General features: G+C 35.7%; 1 protein-coding gene across 1 annotated transcript; it reads right to left on the reverse strand.

Moving 5' to 3' along the window:
• Window positions 1–1,978: 1,978 nt before the first annotated feature.
• On the reverse strand, window positions 1,979–26,509 carry LOC137388588 (germ cell nuclear acidic protein-like). Its single transcript, XM_068075069.1, has 17 exons — window positions 26,434–26,509; window positions 25,923–25,989; window positions 25,492–25,796; window positions 25,319–25,391; window positions 24,723–24,824; window positions 24,476–24,528; window positions 24,207–24,332; window positions 21,895–21,993; window positions 21,612–21,679; window positions 16,758–16,918; window positions 13,312–13,446; window positions 12,716–12,800; window positions 6,025–6,157; window positions 5,786–5,867; window positions 3,146–3,268; window positions 2,376–2,520; window positions 1,979–2,275 (listed from the first exon to the last, which is right to left on the reverse strand). Exons 1-17 carry the CDS (start codon window positions 26,507–26,509, stop codon window positions 2,183–2,185), a joined length of 1,926 nt encoding a protein of 641 aa, XP_067931170.1. The 3' UTR covers window positions 1,979–2,182.

Genomic DNA, 26,509 nt, shown 5'->3' on the forward strand with positions numbered 1-26,509 from the left:
GTACACAGAGCAGCGATACCGAGATAGCTCTTTCTACCCAGATAACCCACGGAATAGCTTCTCACGGAATTCAACACCACCACCTATAGCATTTAACTACATGCCATCCTCCGCTCCATTACACGACATTGCTTTACCACCTACCACACAAAGACTGGTAAGCTCGCAGTTGCCAGTAATGGAAAATAAACTGACAGTATTAAACGAACGGACAGCATCTAATATAGCGGAGTCTCACCCAATTGTAAAGCTACCGCCTACATATGGTAAGTCTTACCTTTATTTATTGCAGCAGTGATATTGTTAGTCCATCTTATTACTTATAAGATTAGCAATTGTGAGGTTTCTGAAAGTAAATGCAGTTTATTGTTTAAAATCTAAATACTACTTTGTTAGACTGAAGGCCTGGCCTAGCGCAGAATAAAATGTAGTAACATACTATTGTGGTATTGATAATAAAAAGCATTCTGGTTGATCCCGTTTGACATTTCTCTAATTGTAATATACTATATTCATAACCACGTACTAGGTTCGTAGAAACATGGCTGTATGCATTGCTCATGACCACAAGTACTAAACTGATGACCGCATTTATTGGGCACATGACCGCATGTATTGGATATATGACCGCATGTATTGGGTACATGACCGCATATATTGGGTACATGCCCGCATATATTGGGTACATGCCCGCATATATTGGGTACATGCCCGAATGTATTGGGTACATGACCACATGTATTCGGCACATGACTGCATGTATTGGGTATATGCCCAAATATATTGGGCACATGACCACATGTATTGGGTACATGCCCGCATATATTGGGCACATGACCGCATGTGTTGGGTACATGCCTGCATATATTGGGTACATGCCCGCATGTATTGCGCACATGACCACATGTATTGGGTACACGCCCGCATGTATTGGGTTATGACCACATGGACGGTACACTTGGCTCACATAAATTTATTACTAATATTTAGAAATACTCCTTTTTTCCCATTTTTAATTTTACTAAACACGACATCAATTGATGTATATTGCTGATTTGTCCCTACTTTTAGGCAACTCCTTGAGACCCACTGACTGACAGATGACAGAATGAAGATATGATAACCTCTTACTAAAACTTATGATTCCACTGCCTACCTTATCTGAAGCAATCTGTTTCATGGCTGTGACAGACATTCAATGTTTATCAAAAGGAGCTCAGGCCGATAGATTGAAGCCGTTTTTGCTATTCATTGAATAAAATTATGCATGCAGGATAAGTGCATTTTGTTAGATGCATTGGTATAGTGCTCACCTACAAGCATTGATACAGTGCTCACCTATAAGCAAACCTGAAATTGCGAATAAGAACTAGTTTTCCTTCAAAGCTAATATCCTACTCACAGTGGATTATTCTATGAACCAATATGTACGAAAGAACACAACTTCATCCTTATAAAATTAATTTTAACATCTCGATGCTAATAAACAACTAAATATACCACTTAGGAGCGACCAAATACACTTTAACTACTTATCAACGACTGATGATACTTATGATCGACTGATGATACTTTTAAACGACTGACGTTACTTATAAATGACTGACGATACTTTTAAACAACTGACGATACTTTTAAACGATTGACGATACTTATAACCAACTGATTATACTTATAAATGACTGACGATACTTATAAATGACTGACGATACTTAAAAACGACTGACGGTACTTATAAACGACTGATGATATTTATAAATGACTGAGGATATTTATAAATGACTGATGATCAACCATGAATAATTGACAGTCCCACAACATTTGATCATGCCTATCCACATCAATTTGCTCTAATAACCTATAACATAATGTAAAAGTTGAAAATATCAACTTTTATTAATGTGTTTTTCTGTGAGAAGGCATATCTTCAGCATCTTATGACTGTATTCGACTGTATTTCTCATCTACTCATCGTGCAACCGTTCAATAAGGCAAGAACAAACACTTGTGGTAAAAACGCAAACTAGAGATTAGATTAAAACTAGATTAGCTGAAAAATATATTAGACAGTTCACTGAAATCAGATGATAGTAGTCATGCGTGATTTTACAATATGGAACGATATGATAGGTCCGTGTAGAGGAGCAACTGAGTAAGAAAATGAAATTACATCAATGTATGGTTAGAAATTGAGTCGCCTAGTAAAATTCTCTGACAACTGCTGCATGGTTTGCTGGTGTGATGAGGTTTCCTTCCTAATCCGACCATAATTGTCCTACAGAAAATATCACACAGCCATGACATACAATGACTTGAAATACTACCGCGAAGAGGCTGATGCCAAGCTATGAAACCCATAGTGTCTTCAAGCTTACCTTGACAAACAAGGCAAATCTATTGGGAGTGGAAGAAACTGGAGTCATCTGTCCTTTAGATGTACGAGTCAACAACTGAAACTTCCCGTGACACCTGCCGCAGACTTTTGTTTCCGTGTCGAGTGACTTGGAGTGCCGACCTATTCTGTGATGGGCAGATATTAGAAGTTATGCTGTTTAGGGAAATAAATGTAATACACATCTAGCTAGTACTTGCTTACAGACAAGAACTTCGGAAATCCAGACATGATTGGTTGTTGTTAATTACAGAGTAAAACATGGACACAATCAGACATGGTTAGTTATTAAAAATTACAGACAAGAGCTTGGGGACGCTTGGGTATGGTGAGTTATTGAAAATTACCGACAAGAACTTGGGGACACGTAGACATGATTGGTTATTAGTAATTACAGACAAGAACTTGGGGACACTTAGACATGGTCGGTTATTAGTAATTACAGACAAGAACTTGGAGACACTTAGACATGGTTGGTTATTGGTAATTACAGACAAGAACTTGGGGACAATTAGACATGGTTGGTTATTAGTAATTACAGACAAGAACTTGGGGACAATTAGACATGGTTGGTTATTGGTAATTACAGACAAGAACTTGGGGACAATTAGACATGGTTGGTTATTAGTAATTACAGACAAGAACTTGGGGACAATTAGACATGGTTGGTTATTGGTAATTACAGACAAGAACTTGGGGACAATTAGACAGAAGCACTCTAAGATGCACTTTAACTTTCAACTTGGTACTTACTGGTACTTGCACCTTGTACATTCATAGACAAATTTAGTTGTAATGTCGTAACTATGACAACGCCTGATGGAAGGAAGTTCTTTACATGCAAGCTCAGCCTTTCTACTCCAGAATTGCCAATACCTGCAGTCATACAGAGACCAATAGCAAAGTGATAGAGCAACAATTGTAATACAGACGATAAACTTATTTGTAATGCATATGAATGTGTAATGATGAGTCCATTTCAAGTGATAATCACATTTGTAATGCATATGAATGTGTAATGATGAGTCCATTTCAAGTGATAATCACATTTGTAATGCATATGAATGTGTAATGATGAGTCCATTTCAAATGATAATCACATTTGTAACGCATATGAATGTGTAATGATGAGTCCATTTCAAATGATAATCACATTTGTAATGCATATGAATGTGTAATGATGAGTCCATTTCAAATGATAATCACATTTGTAACGCATATGAATGTGTAATGATGAGTCCATTTCAAATGATAATCACATTTGTAACGCATATGAATGTGTAATGATGAGTCCATTTCAAGTGATAAACTCATTTGTAATGCATATGAATGTGTAATGATGAGTCCATTTCAAGTGATAAACTCATTTGTAATGCATATGAATGTGTAATGATGAGTCCATTTCAAGTGATAATCACATTTGTAATGCATATGAATGTGTAATGATGAGTCCATTTCAAGTGATAATCACATTTGTAATGCATATGAATGTGTAATGATGAGTCCATTTCAAATGATAATCACATTGGTAAAAAGTTATGAATGTGTAAAACGAATGCCTTAAAACATAACTCATAAAAAGCGTGCAGCTGCACTAAGAAACTTCACATGTCATTAAACAGCCTTCACAAAGTATGTAGAACATAATGTACATGTATGTGGCTATGTTGAGCTGAAATGTATTTAGCACTTATGTAGATGAGAAATACTTGTGACGACTATGGAGCTACTAGGCTGAAAATTTCAATAAAGGCTTCAAGCTGTATGCACACGATATGAATGGTGGTTTATCTGCTGTAAGAGGCAGTTCTATTGTTTTATACGCGATTATAAGGGATTTATAGTTGAGTCCTTTTATTATACAGCCACCATTATCAGGATACAATCAAGCAAGGGGAGAAGAAAAAGAATTGTGGGTAAAATATAAGTTGAATAATAATAAAGACGAGCAGACAACTCTAAAACATAATCCAACATTATCTATACTACTATGATATAATAATATTTGAACAAGTTCGCCTTCTCTAAAAGGTAGTATACTTGCTGTAAGAGGTAACTTACCTGCTGTAAGAGGTAGTTTACCTTCAGTAAAGTAAAGTTTGCCTGTTGTAAGTAGTAGATTACATGTTGTGAGAAAGAATTTACCTGACATGATAGGTTGTTTACCAGCTTTGATAGGTAAACAACAGGTAGTTCACCTGCAGTGATGAGTAGATTACCCGCTTTGACAAGTGCATTTTTTAATTTACCTGCTGGGATAAGCAGTTTACCTGCTTTGGTAGCTAGTTCAACAGCTGTGATAAATAGTTTACCTGCGGCGATAAATACCGGTAGTTAAAGGTTGACTTGCAACAAAATTCACATTACAGTTATTTGGTATGAAAAGATTCACCATGTCTTACTCTGTTGTGCTGTAGGTGCAAAATATGTGGAAATGTGATTACAAGCTCTTAAAAGCTCAAAAACAAACAGTTAATCGCCGCCATCACAATACTGTCGTAGATTAGAATCTCTTTCCAAAATGGCTCAAATGGGACGTAGTTGAACGAGATGGCTTCTGTTTACACTTTCACAGAACCTCAGTCGTCGAAATATTTTCACAAATATACTTCTTGCATTGAATAAAACTATGTCTATTGTCCTTATGCGTCTATTTCATCATCATTGTAATGCTGTCACTTTCAGCACTGATATTTCGTAGCCTACCGTGAAAATTCGATTAATTTTTTAATCTTAGCTCAAAGGAGTACATATCATCATCTGATAAACATGACGAGCCTGTTGGTCACCTGTGATAATTGAAAAATGCTGCAGAAATTATTTGCGCTGTTTGGCAGGAAGTATGGGTCACATGATCCGATTACGACTAGACGATTAGACCAAGCCGAAACAAAACTGTAAAGTAGCGAGCATCTATATTTGATACGGGCTCTTCGGTAAAACCCGAAGTGTTTGTCATAAACTAGTGCTACGAGAGGTTTTATATTGAGCCTTTTATTGGCCTTTCAATTCATGTGAGAACATCACGTGTCAAAACAATAACCAAATGGATTGACTACGTCAGAGAAATAAACTGATTCCAATCTAACGGTTTCGTGATGGCTGCGATTAACTGTTCGTTTTTGAGCTTTGAAGAGCTTGTAATCACATTTCCACATATTTTGCACCTACAACACAACAGAGTAAGACATGGTGAATCTTTTGATACCAAATAACTGTAATGTGAATTTTGTTGCAAGTCTGTAATGGATAGGTTACCTGCCGTGCCTCTTAGCTTAGCCGCAGTCATAGTTTACCTGATGTAAGGGGTATTTATGATACCCCTTACATGTGATATGTGATAATATACCTACATGTAACTTATTGTACTGGGTGATATGATATGTAACTTACCTGCCGTGACCATCTTCTACACCATCCACTATCCAAACTGCAGCGTGGCACATCTCATGTATCAAAGTATCCCTAACTCTCTCTACAAAACAGTTTAACATACAAAAAATTGAAGACAGAAGCAAACCTCATATCTGTATGTAATTTGTTTGCAACCACGAATAATTTGTAGATGCCACCATAACAGGAATCACAACCATCTCTGGAGATAGACAGAAGCCACAACTAGCTGTACCGACCTGCTGTATCACAGACTTTCTCCGAAAGCTCAATGGAAGCTTGTCTAGCGTGACTGGCACTGGTCTTCATGTATTTACACAACCCAGCCGTTTTAAGTAGCCGTTTATTGAAGGTTATGGTAACATCATTCAACTGAAACAGGTTCACAGACTCGTAACACGGTACTAGAATGACAACAGCTGTACTATTACAATCACACTAAAACTAGAGTACAGAGTAACTATGATGATACTACATACAACTATAGTACAGAGTAACTATGATGATACTACATAGAACTATAGTACAGAGTAACTATGATGATACTACATACAACTATAGTACAGAGTAACTATGATGATACTACATACAACTATAGTACAGAGTAACTATGATGATACTACATACAACTATAGTACAGAGTAACTATGATGATACTACATACAACTATAGTACAGAGTAACTATGATGATACTACATACAACTATAGTACAGAGTAACTATGATGATACTACATACAACTATAGTACAGAGTAACTATGATGATACTACATAAAACTATAGTACAGAGTAACTATGATGATACTACATAAAACTATAGTACAGAGTAACTATGATGATACTACATACAACTATAGTACAGCGTAACTATGATGATACTACATACCCTAGGACACTTATATTTCGCTAGTATTTAGTTTCGTGAGTAGCATACAGAGTAAAATTTCGCTGGAACTTAATTTCGCAGCTCTGATGAGTGCGAAAATATAGTGATGTGAAAATAAATGCAGTGGAACAAACATTAGATTCCTCAGGTCCAGTTCACTGGTACGAAATATTTTTCAATTTGGGACTACCGTACTGTTTGGACTATAAACCGCACCTCTATATAAGCTGCGTGTGCTTTATTTTCCAAAAAACGATAATAAAACAATACATAAGCCGCACCTTAATATAGGCCGCAGAACTAAGAACTGTGCTTTTTAACGTGGCAGCAACATTGCCATTTAAAACGGAACAGTGCAGAACGGCACAGTTTCGTATTATCCGACGCTTTTTAACTTAGTGCCTAACGGGACAGTACCGTGAGGCATTGTTTCTGAGGCATTGTTTCGTATTTTCTTTCACAGCTAGAAGTGCACTAATTGGAGATTCCAATTGGAGATTAGTGCGCCCTAGCAGTGAAAGAAAAAGCCACAGAATAAGCCACAGTGATTAGCCGCACCCTTGTAGGCCTACCTATAAGCCGCATGGCTCAAATCATCAGAAAAAAGTAGCGGATAATCGTTCGAAAAGTACAGTAGTTTGTATTTGTGAACCGCAGGTAGAAATGTGTAGGCGAGATCAACAATGCAATTTGATCGCTTGCTGCAGTTTGTCTCCTGGACTATCAATGATGTCAAAGTCCCTGCCGCAGTGACTGATGTTGTACCAATATTAGAATTCAAGTATTTATAGCACGCGGTGCCGCGGTGGCCATGGCCCCGGGTTGTTATTGCTTTTGGTTGGTAATAAAATTCATCACCACAATAATTATTATTCAATTTTATGACTTTCCCTACCAGACTGTCATCCTCATCAGTTACAAATTCAATGACTAAACTAATATCATCATCTTCTTCATTTGTCTAGGCTTTTCCAAAAAAAACTTATTATCTTAATTTGTTTTGCCAAGCTGCTCAGTCGGTGTATTAGCTATAATGAGTTTAGCAAAGCTTGCCCAATGAGCCAACCACACACGAAAATTGCCTGCATTTCTAATATGACGTTTTTTTATGGTGAATATCAATGAAGAAAGCCATTTAATTTCGCGTTTTCGCTCGTTCGTTATGATAGTTTAGTTTCGCTCATGAAATTTTCGCGAAAGGCGGTTGCCGCGAAAACGCGAAAGTTAGATGCCGCGAATACATAAGTGTCCTAGGGTACAACTATAGTACAGAGTAACTATGATGATACTACATAAAACTATAGTACAAAGTAACTATGATGATACTACATACAACTATAGTACAGAGTAACTATGATGATACTACATACAACTATAGTACAGAGTAACTATGATGATACTACATACAACTATAGTACAGAGTAATTATGATGATACTACATACAACTATAGTACAGAGTAACTATGATGATACTACATAGAACTATAGTACAGAGTAACTATGATGATACTACATACAACTATAGTACAGAGTAACTATGATGATACTACATACAACTATAGTACAGAGTAACTATGATGATACTACATACAACTATAGTACAGAGTAATTATGATGATACTACATAGAACTATAGTACAGAGTAACTATGATGATACTACATAGAACTATAGTACAGAGTAACTATGATGAAACTACATACAACTATAGTACAGAGTAACTATGATGATACTACATACAACTGTAGTACGGAGTAACTATGATGATACTACATACAACTATAGTACAGAGTAACTATGATGATACTACATAGAACTATAGTACAGAGTAACTATGATGATACTACATACAACTATAGTACAGAGTAACTATGATGATACTACATAGAACTATAGTACAGAGTAACTATGATGATACTACATACAACTATAGTACAGAGTAACTATGATGATACTACATAAAACTATAGTACAGAGTAACTATGATGATACTACATACAACTATAGTGCAGAGTAACTATGATGATACTACATAAAACTATAGTACATAGTAACTATGATGATACTACATACAACTATAGTACAGAGTAACTATGATGATACTACATAAAACTATAGTACAGAGTAACTATGATGATACTACATAGAACTATAGTACAGCGTAACTATGATGATACTACATACAACTATAGTACAGAGTAACTATGATGATACTACATGGAACTATAGTACAGCGTAACTATGATGATATTACATACAACTATAGTACAGAGTAACTATGATGATACTACATAAAACTATAGTACAGAGTAACTATGATGATATTACATACAACTATAGTACAGAGTAACTATGATGATACTACATAGAACTATAGTACAGAGTAACTATGATGATACTACATACAACTATAGTACAGAGTAACTATGATGATACTACATAGAACTATAGTACAGAGTAACTATGATGATACTACATAGAACTATAGTACAGAGTAACTATGATGATACTACATAAAACTATAGTACATAGTAACTATGATGATACTACATACAACTATAGTACAGAGTAACTATGATGATACTACATAAAACTATAGTACAGAGTAACTATGATGATACTACATAGAACTATAGTACAGCGTAACTATGATGATACTACATAAAACTATAGTACAGAGTAACTATGATGATATTACATACAACTATAGTACAGAGTAACTATGATGATACTACATAGAACTATAGTACAGAGTAACTATGATGATACTACATACAACTATAGTACAGAGTAACTATGATGATACTACATACAACTATAGTACAGAGTAATTATGATGATACTACATACAACTATAGTACAGAGTAACTATGATGATACTACATACAACTATAGTACAGAGTAACTATGATGATACTACATACAACTATAGTACAGAGTAACTATGATGATACTACATACAACTATAGTACAGAGTAACTATGATGATACTACATACAACTATAGTACAGAGTAATTATGATGATACTACATAGAACTATAGTACAGAGTAACTATGATGATACTACATAGAACTATAGTACAGAGTAACTATGATGATACTACATACAACTATAGTACAGAGTAACTATGATGATACTACATACAACTGTAGTACGGAGTAACTATGATGATACTACATACAACTATAGTACAGAGTAACTATGATGATACTACATAGAACTATAGTACAGAGTAACTATGATGATACTACATACAACTATAGTACAGAGTAACTATGATGATACTACATAGAACTATAGTACAGAGTAACTATGATGATACTACATACAACTATAGTACAGAGTAACTATGATGATACTACATAAAACTATAGTACAGAGTAACTATGATGATACTACATACAACTATAGTGCAGAGTAACTATGATGATACTACATACAACTATAGTACAGCGTAACTATGATGATACTACATACAACTATAGTACAGAGTAACTATGATGATACTACATGGAACTATAGTACAGCGTAACTATGATGATATTACATACAACTATAGTACAGAGTAACTATGATGATACTACATACAACTATAGTACAGAGTAACTATGATGATACTACATACAACTATAGTACAGAGTAACTATGATGATACTACATACAACTATAGTACAGAGTAACTATGATGATACTACATACAACTATAGTACAGAGTAATTATGATGATACTACATAGAACTATAGTACAGAGTAACTATGATGATACTACATAGAACTATAGTACAGAGTAACTATGATGATACTACATACAACTATAGTACAGAGTAACTATGATGATACTACATACAACTGTAGTACGGAGTAACTATGATGATACTACATACAACTATAGTACAGAGTAACTATGATGATACTACATACAACTATAGTACAGAGTAACTATGATGATACTACATACAACTATAGTACAGAGTAACTATGATGATACTACATAGAACTATAGTACAGAGTAACTATGATGATACTACATACAACTATAGTACAGAGTAACTATGATGATACTACATAAAACTATAGTACAGAGTAACTATGATGATACTACATACAACTATAGTGCAGAGTAACTATGATGATACTACATACAACTATAGTACAGCGTAACTATGATGATACTACATACAACTATAGTACAGAGTAACTATGATGATACTACATGGAACTATAGTACAGCGTAACTATGATGATATTACATACAACTATAGTACAGAGTAACTATGATGATACTACATAAAACTATAGTACAGAGTAACTATGATGATATTACATACAACTATAGTACAGAGTAACTATGATGATACTACATAGAACTATAGTACAGAGTAACTATGATGATACTACATACAACTATAGTACAGAGTAACTATGATGATACTACATAGAACTATAGTACAGAGTAACTATGATGATACTACATAGAACTATAGTACAGAGTAACTATGATGATACTACATAAAACTATAGTACATAGTAACTATGATGATACTACATACAACTATAGTACAGAGTAACTATGATGATACTACATAAAACTATAGTACAGAGTAACTATGATGATACTACATAGAACTATAGTACAGCGTAACTATGATGATACTACATAAAACTATAGTACAGAGTAACTATGATGATATTACATACAACTATAGTACAGAGTAACTATGATGATACTACATAGAACTATAGTACAGAGTAACTATGATGATACTACATAGAACTATAGTACAGCGTAACTATGATGATACTACATAAAACTATAGTACAGAGTAACTATGATGATATTACATACAACTATAGTACAGAGTAACTATGATGATACTACATAGAACTATAGTACAGAGTAACTATGATGATACTACATACAACTATAGTACGGAGTAACTATGATGATACTACATAAAACTATAGTACAGAGTAACTATGATGATACTACATAGAACTATAGTACAGAGTAACTATGATGATACTACATAGAACTATAGTACAGAGTAACTATGATGATACTACATACAACTATAGTACAGAGTAACTATGATGATACTACATAGAACTATAGTACAGAGTAACTATGATGATACTACATACAACTATAGTACAGAGTAACTATGATGATACTACATAGAACTATAGTACAGAGTAACTATGATGATACTACATACAACTATAGTACAGAGTAACTATGATGATACTACATAGAACTATAGTACAGAGTAACTATGATGATACTACATAGAACTATAGTACAGAGTAACTATGATGATACTACATAAAACTATAGTACATAGTAACTATGATGATACTACATACAACTATAGTACAGAGTAACTATGATGATACTACATAAAACTATAGTACAGAGTAACTATGATGATACTACATAGAACTATAGTACAGAGTAACTATGATGATACTACATAGAACTATAGTACAGCGTAACTATGATGATACTACATAAAACTATAGTACAGAGTAACTATGATGATATTACATACAACTATAGTACAGAGTAACTATGATGATACTACATAGAACTATAGTACAGAGTAACTATGATGATACTACATACAACTATAGTACAGAGTAACTATGATGATACTACATAAAACTATAGTACAGAGTAACTATGATGATACTACATACAACTATAGTACAGAGTAACTATGATGATACTACATAGAACTATAGTACAGAGTAACTATGATGATACTACATAGAACTATAGTACAGAGTAACTATGATGATACTACATACAACTATAGTACAGAGTAACTATGATGATACTACATAGAACTATAGTACAGCGTAACTATGATGATACTACACCTATACCGCAACTATAGTAGTAATACTATAAAGCTACTACGCCATTGCGGTAAAAAAACAAGGATACCACAAATTTTGATAAACAGAATGACAAAACCAAAATCTAACTGCTGAATGAGATAAAAAGCATGTAATAAGATAGCTAACAGTATCGTAACCTACTTTGTTACTAAATATATTTTGGTTGTAAAAAGCATTGAGCCTCTTCACTAGCTCATCTTTGTATTTCTTAAACTCCCGCACGTACCTGGAACAGATCAAGTACCCGTAACAGATCAAGTACCCGTAACAGATCAAGTAACCGTAACTGATCAAGTACCCGTAACAGATGAAGTACCCGTAACAGATCAAGTACCCGTAACTGATCAAGTACCCGTAACAGATCAAGTACCCGTAACAGATCAAGTACCCGTAACTGATCAAGTACCCATAACAGATCAAGTACCCGTAACAGATCAAGTACCCGTAACAGATCAAGTACCCGTAACTGATCAAGTACCCGTAACAGATCAAATACCCGTAACAAATCAAGTTCCCGTAACTGATCAAGTAACCGTAACAAACCAAGTATCCAAAACGAATCAAGTACCCGTAACAGATCGAAAACACGTAACATATCAAGTACCTGTAACAGGTCAAGTACCTGTAACAGACTGATTACCTGTGATAGACTGAGCTTTCGATGTCGTTCAACTTCCTGCATTGTTCAATTACAACAAAACTCTGCCAAGTTGAGCTAATGCTAAGTGTTCACTTACTTCTCAGCAGCATGGTGTCTTCGCTGATTTTTATTAAGATGAGTTGACAATGATGCCAAAAAACTGCTTTCAGTCGTTCGGAGCCTCGGCTCAGTCTTTGCTTGAAATACGGGCTGCTTTTCTTCAGAAAGTGTTCTGAAAATGAACAATAGAAACTTACTCCAAAACACAATTTGCAGTAACGGGTCTACCAGCACCATACGAATTGACAGAACAAGATAAACAAATTAGTGCCAACTTGTGTGAAAGAAAGTTCGTGGACATGGAGATAGCTTGTGAACAGAAGTTTACGTGCTCGCTCAACTTCGAGCCATTAACCGCATAGAGCGCACCCTCGAGATACGATGTTCATCCGTTCCAAGGTTGGCATCGTATGGTGAAAAAACCGTATGTAGGGGTATAGAAACCACTGTAATTATACGATGCAAAATAAAAATGGTAAAAATCGTCCAAAATTTTATAGAAATGCTGTACATATTGAAAATTAGTAACAAAATATTATGTTAATATTAGTAACTATAGTTACCTACAGTAGCTGCGTTGTATTAAGTGCACCTAGTGATTATGATCTGCAATATTGTAAAATGCAACATCATAATGTGTGACTAAGTGCAGTACATACGGTAAAAAGTTCTTACCTTTAAGACGTACGCATAACATAAACTTTCAGTCCACTTCAAATAAGTTTAGCTTACTAAACTCACACTTGGAACTAAGTTTTAGTATGTTTTTCAACAATTTTACTGAATTTCAACTTTATACCACGAAACCTTTATTCATCATCAGTTGCTGTCTCCACTTTTACATTTAGCATGTCTGGTTAAAACCTTTTTCAACCTAATTCAACAAGAAAGGCCGAGCGATGCAGTTACCAAAAGTGGCCTCTCGTGCACTTGACCATTTAATGGCTACCGAAAAGAAAAAAGAAATTTTATTTACTAAGCAGGACGTACATACCTTTGGAGTAATGTGACTTGAGCTGGTACATGTAGCGAGTAGAGCAGAGAGGAGGCAAAGACGTATCAATGCTAATTATACAGGATGTACATACCTTTGGAGTAATGTGACTTGAGATGGTACATGTAGCGAGTAGAGCAGAGAAGAGGCAAAGACGTATCAATGCTAATTATACAGGACGTACATACCTTTGGAGTAACATGACTTGAGATGGTACATGTAGCGAGTAGAGCAGAGAAAAGGCAAAGACGTATCAATGCTAATTATACAGGACGTACATACCTTTGGAGTAATGTGACTTGAGATGGTACATGTAGCGAGTAGAGCAGAGAAGAGGCAAAGACGTATCAATGCTAATTATACAGGACGTACATACCTTTGGAGTAACATGACTTGAGATGGTACATGTAGCGAGTAGAGCAGAGAAGAGGCAAAGACATATCAATGCTAATTATACAGGACGTACATACCTTTGGAGTAATGTGACTTGAGATGGTACATGTAGCGAGTAGAGCAGAGAAGAGGCAAAGACATATCAATGCTAATTATACAGGACGTACATACCTTTGGAGTAACATGACTTGAGATGGTACATGTAGCGAGTAGAGCAGAGAAGAGGCAAAGACGTATCAATGCTAATTATACAGGACGTACATACCTTTGGAGTAATGTGACTTGAGCTGGTACATGTAGCGAGTAGAACAGAGAAGAGGCAAAGACGTATCAATGCTAATTATACAGGACGTACATACCTTTGGAGTAACATGACTTGAGATGGTACATGTAGCGAGTAGAGCAGAGAAAAGGCAAAGACGTATCAATGCTAATTATACAGGACGTACATACCTTTGGAGTAATGTGACTTGAGATGGTACATGTAGCGAGTAGAGCAGAGAAGAGGCAAAGACGTATCAATGCTAATTATACAGGACGTACATACCTTTGGAGTAACATGACTTGAGATGGTACATGTAGCGAGTAGAGCAGAGAAGAGGCAAAGACATATCAATGCTAATTATACAGGACGTACATACCTTTGGAGTAATGTGACTTGAGATGGTACATGTAGCGAGTAGAGCAGAGAAGAGGCAAAGACATATCAATGCTAATTATACAGGACGTACATACCTTTGGAGTAACATGACTTGAGATGGTACATGTAGCGAGTAGAGCAGAGAAGAGGCAAAGACGTATCAATGCTAATTATACAGGACGTACATACCTTTGGAGTAACATGACTTGAGATGGTACATGTAGCGAGTAGAGCAGAGAAGAGGCAAAGACATATCAATGCTAATTATACAGGACGTACATACCTTTGGAGTAACATGACTTGAGATGGTACATGTAGTGAGTAGAGCAGAGAAGAGGCAAAGACGTATCAATGCTAATTATACAGGACGTACATACCTTTGGAGAAATGTGACTTGAGATGGTACATGTAGCGAGTAGAGCAGAGAAGAGGCAAAGACGTATCAATGATAATTATACAGGACGTACATACCTTTGGAGTAATGTGACTTGAGATGGTACATGTAGCGAGTAGAGCAGAGAAGAGGCAAAGACGTATCAATGCTGATTATGTTACAATACAGTTAAAAACTAAATTTACTACGTAATGAAATGGACTTTTTTGGCAGGCTAAAAAAGGTTGTCTAATCCTGTCCAATTGTTTTTTCCAATTTGTTCCAATGTTTTTGAAAGAAAATTTTTAATACTTTAGGGTCATGAAAAGCAGAAATGGCCAGGAAGACACAGCTTTCCTGCTGGTGCAGAGAATACAATACCAGCGCCTTCTTTTTACTTATTTACGACCTCTAATTGTGTTGTCATAAAAATAATTTTTCCTTCGTCTTGTAAGGTTTGTATCGGTCTCAGATTCCATAGTTAACAAATTAAATATAGATACTTGTAGTTATATTGTATGCTGAATAAAAGTTTATAAAAATATGGAGTATAATGCTAAAAATGAATATTTGCTCTTGCTTTTCACAAAATTTCCCACATGGAAAGCCGACCTGAGAAAATTCGGTCATTGTGCCTCTTCTAAAGGTTGTGAAAATGTTTTCGGCGAACCGCATTTTGGCAGGTCTGTTATTTCGACGTACGTAATAAACTCACCGACTGCCAAATTCGAACTCCGACAAAATTTTTTTACAACTCTTATGGTGAAATAAAATTTGTATGGCGAGGTGAATGTCTTACCATGTTCCACTTCGTAAGGTGAAAAAATCTTATGTCAGGGTAATCGGATCTCGAGGGTGCACTGTATCTATATAATGAGAAGCAGAGTAAGTCAGACTGCTATTTATAGAAATGGGAAATTAACACAATCTGGTGGATAAAGCAAAGACAGCCAAAGTATCTCCGATTGTTGAAGTCATCGTCACACGCTTTAGATTGCTGTTAAATATTGTCCTACAATCAGCACTATTGCAGAGACAACCTAGCACGATACACGGCAATAGCTTAACTAGATGCTAACTTACCTGTTAGTTGGTGGTGTATAGCTATTGCCAAAGCCCCTGGGAGCAAAAGGGCGGCAAGTCTGAGAATTAGTAGATATAGGTCGTCTACCAGAAGTTTTAATAGGTTCGTTTACCATCATTACGTCATCATCACTGTCAGTCAATACCAGAGAAGATACATCCTAGGAAAGAGCAGATATCGTATGCTTTATTGCAAAGTAATAACATAAAAACAAGGATGTGCATATATTATCATTGCAAACATTGAAAATATACTAGAAATTCCCCTGTCATACAGCCCACGACCAAAGTGATATTCCCCTGTCATACAGCCCACGACCAAAGTGATATTCCACTGTCATGCAGCCCACGACCAAAGTGATAATGGAAAAAGAAAGGGTACTGATGGTTGAGAAATGCAATATTAGCAGTCGAATGGCACTGCAGTGCAATAGGATAACTGCAATGGTAGATGAAATGTACTGGGTGTTATTATGTACAATAAACAGCAATAATGAAAGGAAAAGATTATATGTTTATATCTCTCCCCCTGAAATAGGAGAAATGCAGTATTAGAAGTAAAATGGCAAACTGCTGTGTAATATACACAGTTTGAAAGTTGGTTGTGTTGAATGTAGAGTGGTTTTGACAGCGATATGTAGCAAAAAGCAAGCATTAGCATTCACGTGTGTCTGGAAGTTTTTTGCAAACTGGAGCAAAATAAAGAAATGGGCCATGTCACAGAAACCATGGTTAAGTCGGGTGTGTGAGATTTAGAGTTATCTACAATAGCTGAAGGAGAAAATTCTCAGTTATTTTGAGAAAAAAATTTGATTCCAGCTTAATTACAGCAGATTTTATGGTCAATAAACTGAAAGCACATTTGCCATTAGTGCGAAAACATAGTTCTAAGAAAACTGGTGTAAAAGTTTGAGAAACGAAAACCAATGCACAATTTTGTTTACATTTCAAAACGTCATAGCAACCAATATCAAGAAGTTGTGATATTCATCTAGATTTCTGTATTTATTTCTAAAAAAGTATGCTGAATTTAGAAATCTAAACAGATTTTAGCTGGTTGTCATAGAAATAGATGTATATCTATAAGAAAATGTAGGCCTATTACTTAATTTTGCAGATATTACTTTTGAAAAATAATAACAGTAACATATTGCACATCATCAGACGCTATATACTTCAACCTTGTAAATTCGAATGATTATTCTTAAAACTAAATCTTATAATAATCTTATAAAATCGAACAATTATTCTTCCAATTAAATATTGTAATAATCTTATAAGAATCATTAGAAAAATATCATCATCATTTCCTTTACTTTCACTGCTTTGGACATCAGTTGAAATACCAAAGTACTCATTATAAGTGTCCAAAATGTCAGAGTCTGGCAGAATCGGCAAAAAAGAAATGATTACTTTTCAGTACTTCAACGTTAATTACAGAAACCTTCGGCAATAGGACAATGCCATAGACTGGTGAAATGTGCACATTTTTCTTGTGAAATACGGATGGCTTTATGGTTCTACCACCTGTCGCACGGCTTTATGGGTGTTTTAATGGCTGGCCTTAATTTTGATTAAAAAGGCTTGTCAAGTTTTAATGGCGATTTTAGGCCAAATTAATCTTTCTATTTATGTATAATCCGATCAGATGGGTTAATTTTAGGATATTGTCTACAAATGATAAAGATTTGGTAACATATCTAAATAGGTTTATGTGTTTTGTATCATTATTATAATTGAACGACTCCACACAAAAAATGGTTAAACTTTTGGATGGGATTTCGGTAGAAGGGTTTGGGTACGGCCGATGATGAATAATTTTCGTGAGTTGTGTGCACATATGCATTTATCATAAAGCTCCTAAACAATCGCTTTGCTTGTGTTAGGTGGTGGGAATAGGGCTCCCAACTTAACAAACGAAAGCTTAAAGGTTGACTTGCAATAAAATTCACATTACAGTTATTTGGTATCAAAAGATTCACCATGTCTTACTCTTTTGTGTTGTAGGTGCCAAATATGTGGAAATGTGATTACAAGCTCTTAAAAGCTCAAAAACGAAAAGCCGCCATAGATTGGAATCTCTTAATTTCGATGACGTAGCCATGAATTTTGGTTATTGTCTTGTCACGTGATTTTTTCATGTGAATTGAAAGGCCGATAAAAAGCTCAATATAAAACTTATCGTAACACTAGTTTATGACAAACATTTCGGGTTTCACCAAAGACCCTGTATCAAATATAGATGCTCTCAACTTTACAGTTTTGTTTCGGCATTATCTAATCGTCAACTAGTAATCTGATCATGTGACCCAATACTTCGCAAATAATTTCTGCAGCACTTTTGGATTATCACAGGTGACCGACAGGCTCGTCATGTTTATCAGACAATGATATGTACTCCTTCGAGCTAAGGTTAGAAAATTAAACGAATATTTACGGTAAGTTATAAGATATCAGTGCTAAAAGTGACAGCATTACAATAACGATAGACTAGACATAGTTTTATTGAATGCCTGAAGTATATTTGTGAAAATATTTCGACGAATGAGGTTGCATGAAAGTGTAAACAGAAACAATCCTGTAACAACTAGGTCACATTTGAGCCACTTTTGAAAGCGAATCTAAACTACGGCGGTCTCGTGTGGCTGCGATTAAATGTTCATTTTTTTGCTTTTAAGAGCTTGTAATCACATTACCATATTTTGCACCTACAACACAACAGAGTAAGACAAGGTGAATATTATGATACCAAATAACTGAAATGTGAATTTTGTTGCAAGTCAGCCTTTAAAGCTGATATTAGTAAACAATGGCAGCGACGTACAGGTTGTTACCAAAATACTAAAAAGATAGAAAATTAATCAGTACGCTAATAAAACTAGTGTCAGTAAACAGAGGAAGTAGAGAGTCAGTAAAAAGAGGAGGTAGAGAGTCAGTGAATAGAGGAGGTAGAGAGTCAGTGGACAGAGGAGGTAGATAGTCAGTAAATAGAGGAAGTAGAGAGTCAGTAAATAGAGGAAGTAGAGAGTCAGTAAATAGAGGAGGTAGAGAGTCAGTGAATAGAGGAAGTAGAGAGTCAGTGAATAGAGGAAGTAGAGAGTCAGTGAATAGAGGAAGTAGAGAGTCAGTGAATAGAAGAGGTAGAGAGTCAGTGAATAGAGGAAGTAGAGAGTCAGTGAATAGAGGAAGTAGAGAGTCAGTGAATAGAGGAGGTAGAGAGTCAGTGAATAGAGGAGGTAGAGAGTCAGTGAATAGAGGAAGTAGAGAGTCAGTAAACAGAGGAGGTAGAGAGTCAGTAAACAGAGGAAGAAGAGAGTCAGTGAATAGAGGAAGTAGAGAGTCAGTGAATAGAGGAAGTAGAGAGTCAGTGAATAGAAGAGGTAGAGAGTCAGTAAACAGAGGAGGTAGAGAGTCAGCGAATAGAGGAGGTAGAGAGTCAGTAAATGGAGGAAGTAGAGAGTCAGTGAATAGAGGAGGTAGAGAGTCAGTGAATAGAAGAGGTAGAGAGTCAGTGAATAGAGGAGGTAGAGAGTCAGTGAATAGAGGAGGTAGAGAGTCAGTAAACAGAGGAAGAAGAGAGTCAGTGAATAGAGGAGGTAGAGAGTCAGTGGACAGAGGAGGTAGAGAGTAGAGACGCCCCGATTCTAATTTCACCAGCCGATTCAGATACCGATCTGATATACCGATTCTTAATGAAAAATAATCCGATTCAGATTCTTTTGTGTTGCATAGATAGTTGTTCATTTGTTATGCAAGTATAAATATAATGCCAAGAAAATATAAATATTAATGTATTTATTTGTTTGTATTTATGAAAAAAGATATACATGTATATATATTCACATACTGACATACCGTGCATCTAATAACAAAACAGTCCATGTTTCTTGAAATATGTTATTATTAATGGTAATTACAGTTAGTGGTACAATTTTCTCTGTGATAATGAAGTCTCTTTTCTACTGCTGAACGAACGGCTGCGCCTGTACAAGTCTAAAGCAAATAAATGCGTCTTTTAATTACCGTTAGTGATTCAATTAACTCAGTGAGACGTCTTCATCTTCTATCATTATCGATGTAGCCAGTTGTACTGAAGGACTTGCAGGCTCCAGATGATGGAGGGCAGGCTAAACACCGGTAAGCCACTGAGGTTATTTTATGCAATACAAACGATACATCATATCGTCAGGATCAAGAGAGAGATAGATAACTTTATGCATCAACTGCTCAAATTACTTTCGCAATGCTAGTAAATAGAAACATTACACCGCATTCTTGTTGCTCGTTATGGTTCTCTTGTTTGTGATTGGCTGCAACAAATCATATCGCTGTAATTGGGAAATACCGCACTTGGTGATTACGTCCTGACTAAAGCCAAAATATTATGCAGCTGTGTGGATGTTTATTAGGCTATAGACATGAAATATATTGTTATAAAGGCTCGGAAATCATTAGATAAAAGCAAGGAACTTGCAGCTGATGATTTGTTATTAAAGTAGCAGGCTGAAATACAGGTTTCTGCTAAATAGTTGATATGTAAAAAGTATCTGAAGTGTCCGATTTTTTAAGAAAAGATCGGCCGATACCGATTCAGATACTTAATACCCATATCGGCACCGATACCGATATTGAAATCGGGGCAACTCTAGTAGAGAGTCAGTGGACAGAGGAGGAAGAGAGTCAGTGAATAGAGGAGGTAGAGAGTCAGTGGACAGAGGAGGTAGAGAGTCAGTAAATGGAGGAAGTAGAGAGTCAGTGAATAGAGGGGATAGAGAGTGACGAAACATGATGAAATGAGTGACCGGTGACGAAATGAAAATGATAAGTGGAAAACTATGGGTATAATGTCATCACCAGGTCAAGAGAATCTTTTTGCTTTGACTTCGCGAGTGAAGAACTTGTATTTCTGTCTGAAGATCCATCTAAAAGCCAAGGTAACAGTAGCACAGTGACACAACCTTACAGAATCTTACCTAAAAAGTCCTGAGAGTTAGAGAGAGGGAGGCAACAGTGTTTAAACAAATAAAATTTGCACAATAAAAACCCTCCAATTTTTATGAGGAACTCAAGCATTTCATATAGAAATATCTCAGTCACATACTGTAGAGTGTAGATGGACAACGAATACAATATTTACCTGATTGATGAGAAGTTGCCTCCCTCTGGTTCTTCACTCCTTCCTGAATCAACTCATCAAAGGAGTCATCACTATCTGATATCAATGCAGCTCTCGCAGCTGTAGGATAGTCATAAATTCAATTCAATATCAATGCGACTCAGTTAGCTATGAGGCAATTCCACAAAATCAGCTATGCTTCAGGACATTATTTCCATGGATAGATGGTACAATGTACATATGTACTGTACATAGGATCCCATATAGTATGTATGACCCAGCACGGAACACAAGATCCCATATTGTATGTATGACCCAGCACGGTACACAAGATACCTTATTGTATGTATGATACAAAAATGTACACAAGATACGATAAGAACACACACGATGCAATATATTCAAACCTCTACATAAAAATGCTTCGATAGCAAACATTTGTATCAACATACAAAATAAATACAACATTATCAAAACACTACCCTTTTGTAAGTTAAAGGCTAATAAAAAGGATAATTATAACACAAAAATAATTAAAAATTTGTGTACTAAATTAATTCAAATTTATAGATCTAGTAGAGTTAAACTGTATCTATGGTATGCTCGAGTAAGCTACACGCATCAGTCTACCACTGAATCTATATATCGTCAAATCTTTGCTTACACGGACGTGTCACTAAAAGTAGCAATATTGGACGGATTATTACTTGATACTTTTTAAATGTAAATTACTCTTTTTCCTTTAGATTTCTAAAAATAGTATTATACTGCGGTTGTTTTAAAGCGATATATACATGTAATTTCTCAAGGTTGTTATTAATAAGTGTTTTTGCTGTAAAATGAATTAAATAGAATATAATGAATCTTTGTAATAATGCTTGCTTAGGAATGAGTCAGTTTTAACATAAAATACTGTAAAACCTCTGATTGAACGCCATGGGGCTCTATTTTTCAACCTCTCCTCTCTTGTGGCGGTCAATTGGAGGTGGTGTACAAATAAAGACTGGCGTTGTATTTTTTAAATAGCTTGTCAGAATTTTGGGAAGATAAATTTAGCCCTTTTACAGGCGAACTGAATGTCGCCTATATTTTGCCGTCTTTTTTCAGCGGAGCGATGTTAAACCTTTTGGATGCAATAAATCTGCTAACTTATCTCTAACTTATAAAAAATCTCTAGACAAAATATGCATTGGAAAGCTGAGAAATATTTCTACCTGTTGTTATCTATTGATTGCAATTAATCTGTGATGATATTACATATAGCCTTTGCCATGCAATTTTTTAGCGTTCAATTCTTTAAAATTCTAAATTTGGATGCAAATTTTGATTTTATATTTAACAATGTTGCATAAAAGCTCATTGCACTCACTGATATGTTTGCTACAGTTTACAGCCAAAACTAGCTCTTTATATGCAATAGAAGAGGAATTATGAGCGTCGATCCATTGTAAGCCGTGTTAAGACAACCACAAGGGTGCTATTAAAGAATATGCTATAAATCTGCAAATTTCTAAGTTATGTAATGATAATCGATCAAATGCTAAAAAGGTATATGTTCATAAACAAGTGACACAAACAAACCATACATATATCACATGCAAAAAAAATTACCGTTTTTAAAACCAAAATATTTGCATCATTCACTCGAATAACTGCGTTCTGATTTTTGCGTTCAATGGAACGAGCTTCTGGTTGCTCAATACCTTCGGCAATGTCTTCTAACCTCGACTCTTCTTCCGCCTTGCTGATCTAGTCGATATTAGAGTTCAAACTAATGTTTGGCAGGGCAATACTTTTACGGGTAGCATTTAGCACAAAAGCAACGCGTAAATATTTTGCTTGCTAAACGCAACCTTCACCTTAAAACTAGTTGTTCATCCACCATCGTAAATGTAAACCATTTTTTAAATATACATGCACTTTGAGATACCAAGACCGCGTTAAACATGAAACTATACTATTAGCCTGAGAGAGTGATTAATTAATTCTATGTTTCTATGCTTTCAAATTTTAACGAAAAAAAAACGAAAAGCTTTGGAATTGAGTGACGAGAAATTAATTTTTATTGATGTAAATGATTCATTATTAATGCCATTTTGTGGACATTTTTCTACTAATCAATTGATATTATGGGCTCATGAAGATCAAAAAATGTCAAAAGTGGCGTTCAAATGGAGGTGGCGGTTTATTTGTCAAATCATCTCTCCAGGTGGCGTTCAAATAGAGGTGGGGTTCAATTAAAGGTTTTATGTTTGTCAAAAAGGTTAATTTCACATATTGAGGTTTGGCTGTATGTCATATCAACCATACAGAGAATGACATATAGTGCCTACCAGGAATTTTGAAACAACCTTCATTTGATACTGAATCGTGTAGATATATTGAGCTTGATTCTTCTTTTGTTTTTTCTAAGGAAATCGATGTCATGTCATCGGAGAGATTGAAGTGAGGACCATCCTCTTCAATATACACATGTGTGAATGAGCAGCGTATTTAACTGAATGTACATGGTAGGGTAAAAACAATAGAAGATAAATGATATCATGACATATGAGATAAAGCTGAGCTTAAGTACCCGACTAGACTAAAGTAAAGCACCTACCCACTGAATCATCAGAAGCCTGAGATGATAAGGACTCGGCAACGCTAGTTGACCTGAAGACAACCAAATATACTATTAGCCATTCCCCATCCATGTGTGACATCACGCAAATCACAAACTAGTAACCGCAGAATTGACATGTGTCAGCAAGTAGCTAGCTAGCTAACACAGCGGTTAGTAAAGCACTAATAAACTGACCGTTGAAAGAGCTGAGTAAAGTGAAAATAATAGAGCAGAGCTAGTTTACCTCTCCTCGAGTAAATTTGTGGTCTTGATATAGAAGAGCCTATCATCTGCGCTACTCTCACCGCTAAGTGAAGCCTCGTCAGAGACTATGAAATCATCTAAACTGGTGAACAAAGCAAAAATAGAAATATAGTTGATGCATCCTTCTAGCTGACATAGGACTGTAACTAGAACGTCATGACATTGCAGTATTGAACGCATTGGAATAGATGATGAATGTACTGAACAAGCTTCTAGAGTCGCTCAACCTCATGACCCAAATAGACGATGTCATTACTTTGATAATTAATGCAAACACTTAGCTTTCGCTCCTGTACAAAAAACGATTTATAAAAAATTAAACAGGTTTTAGGGTACTCGCTAGCTTATGCAAAACACTAAAAAACTTTCATAAAAGTAGAGAGATACAAGAGGCGAGTGTGTCAAAGTGTGTCATGAATGAACAGAATGAACAAAAATAATGGGTGAATAATAGTGAACGAAAGTAAACTTTGCGAGAAGACTCTATGGAATGAGTGTGAGAGGCATCTTTGTACCATCCTACAGCCTAAAGAGTTGTTTGTACAGACACAAGCAAAAAAGCTTCAGCAAACTAACCTTTCGTCGTCAGTAAAGTACTCCGCGTTGCGCTGCTGGTGGCTGTAAGGGCCTCCCCTAATTCTCTCTAAATCTATAGGAAACAAGACAACCCCATGATAATGACTTCAGTGAGATTGCGTGAGATTTGTAAAGGAATATACATAAATCTTTAACGATAAAAGCTGGCTTACATCTTTCATAAGCTTCATCACCGTCAGATGACTGGCTGGACTGATCACCTCTAGACAAGCGATGCGTCGCACCTGACTGACAGTCCCTTTGCAGCTCGCTGTCTGTCTTTGATGAACAAGAGGAATCTTCGCAGTCAGTCAAAGATGACTGCCGATGGTGGCCATCAAAGTCATCAATCAAGGAAGTGAGTCGTCGCTTAGAGCCCGAAGACGAAGAGTGAGAAATATCAGAACATGAGGCTTGTGATAATAAAAGACTGTTAGGAGAGTCCGAATTCTCAGTCAGACTATCAGAGCCTGTTGGCCTGAAAATAAAAGAAATGTTAAATACAACCTCTTTCACCTTTCTAATGATAGAGAACCAAGAACTGATTTGGTCTTTCCGAATACTTTTGCGAGTGAGGAAGTACTACTGAAGGCATAGCGAGTACCTTGAAAGACACAAACCATCATCTTCATCGTCTGTAAGTAAATCTGCAAGTTGGTAGCTGATGATATCTGTAAAGGACAAAGTTGGACCTTTGTAATTCATCAAAGAATACGGTATATGAATATGCTGGCCTTCTGCAGAAGTAACTTCTGTTGTTGCATGGCAGATCTGTTCAACTCTAGGCTCACGATACTGAGCCTGTAGTTGCTGGCATCACTATCAATATAGCAGACTAGCTATTCTATACCAATACAGCACTGCCAGTGAGCTAACCTACCTAAACTGTAGCTCACCATATGCTTAGGTAGAACATTGACTTTAAACCATAGAGCTCTACTTGATATGTAATGTAAAAGGCAATGTAAAAATATGATGAGTCATACACCAGATACATGTCTACTTGAATAAGTAGGTAATATAAGAATAAGATGAGCTATACACCTGATGCATGTCTACTTGAATAAGTAGGTATTATAAGAACATGAAGCGCCATACACCTGGAATAAAAGTACCTGATTGCTTCTTAAGCAGTCTCGCCTCTTTTCCCTCTAATAGCAAATCATCAAATGAGCTATCAGAGTCTATCAT

The sequence above is a fragment of the Watersipora subatra genome, chromosome 2 (assembly GCF_963576615.1).
Source record: "Watersipora subatra chromosome 2, tzWatSuba1.1, whole genome shotgun sequence".
NCBI classification, from domain to species: Eukaryota; Metazoa; Bryozoa; class Gymnolaemata; order Cheilostomatida; family Watersiporidae; genus Watersipora; species Watersipora subatra.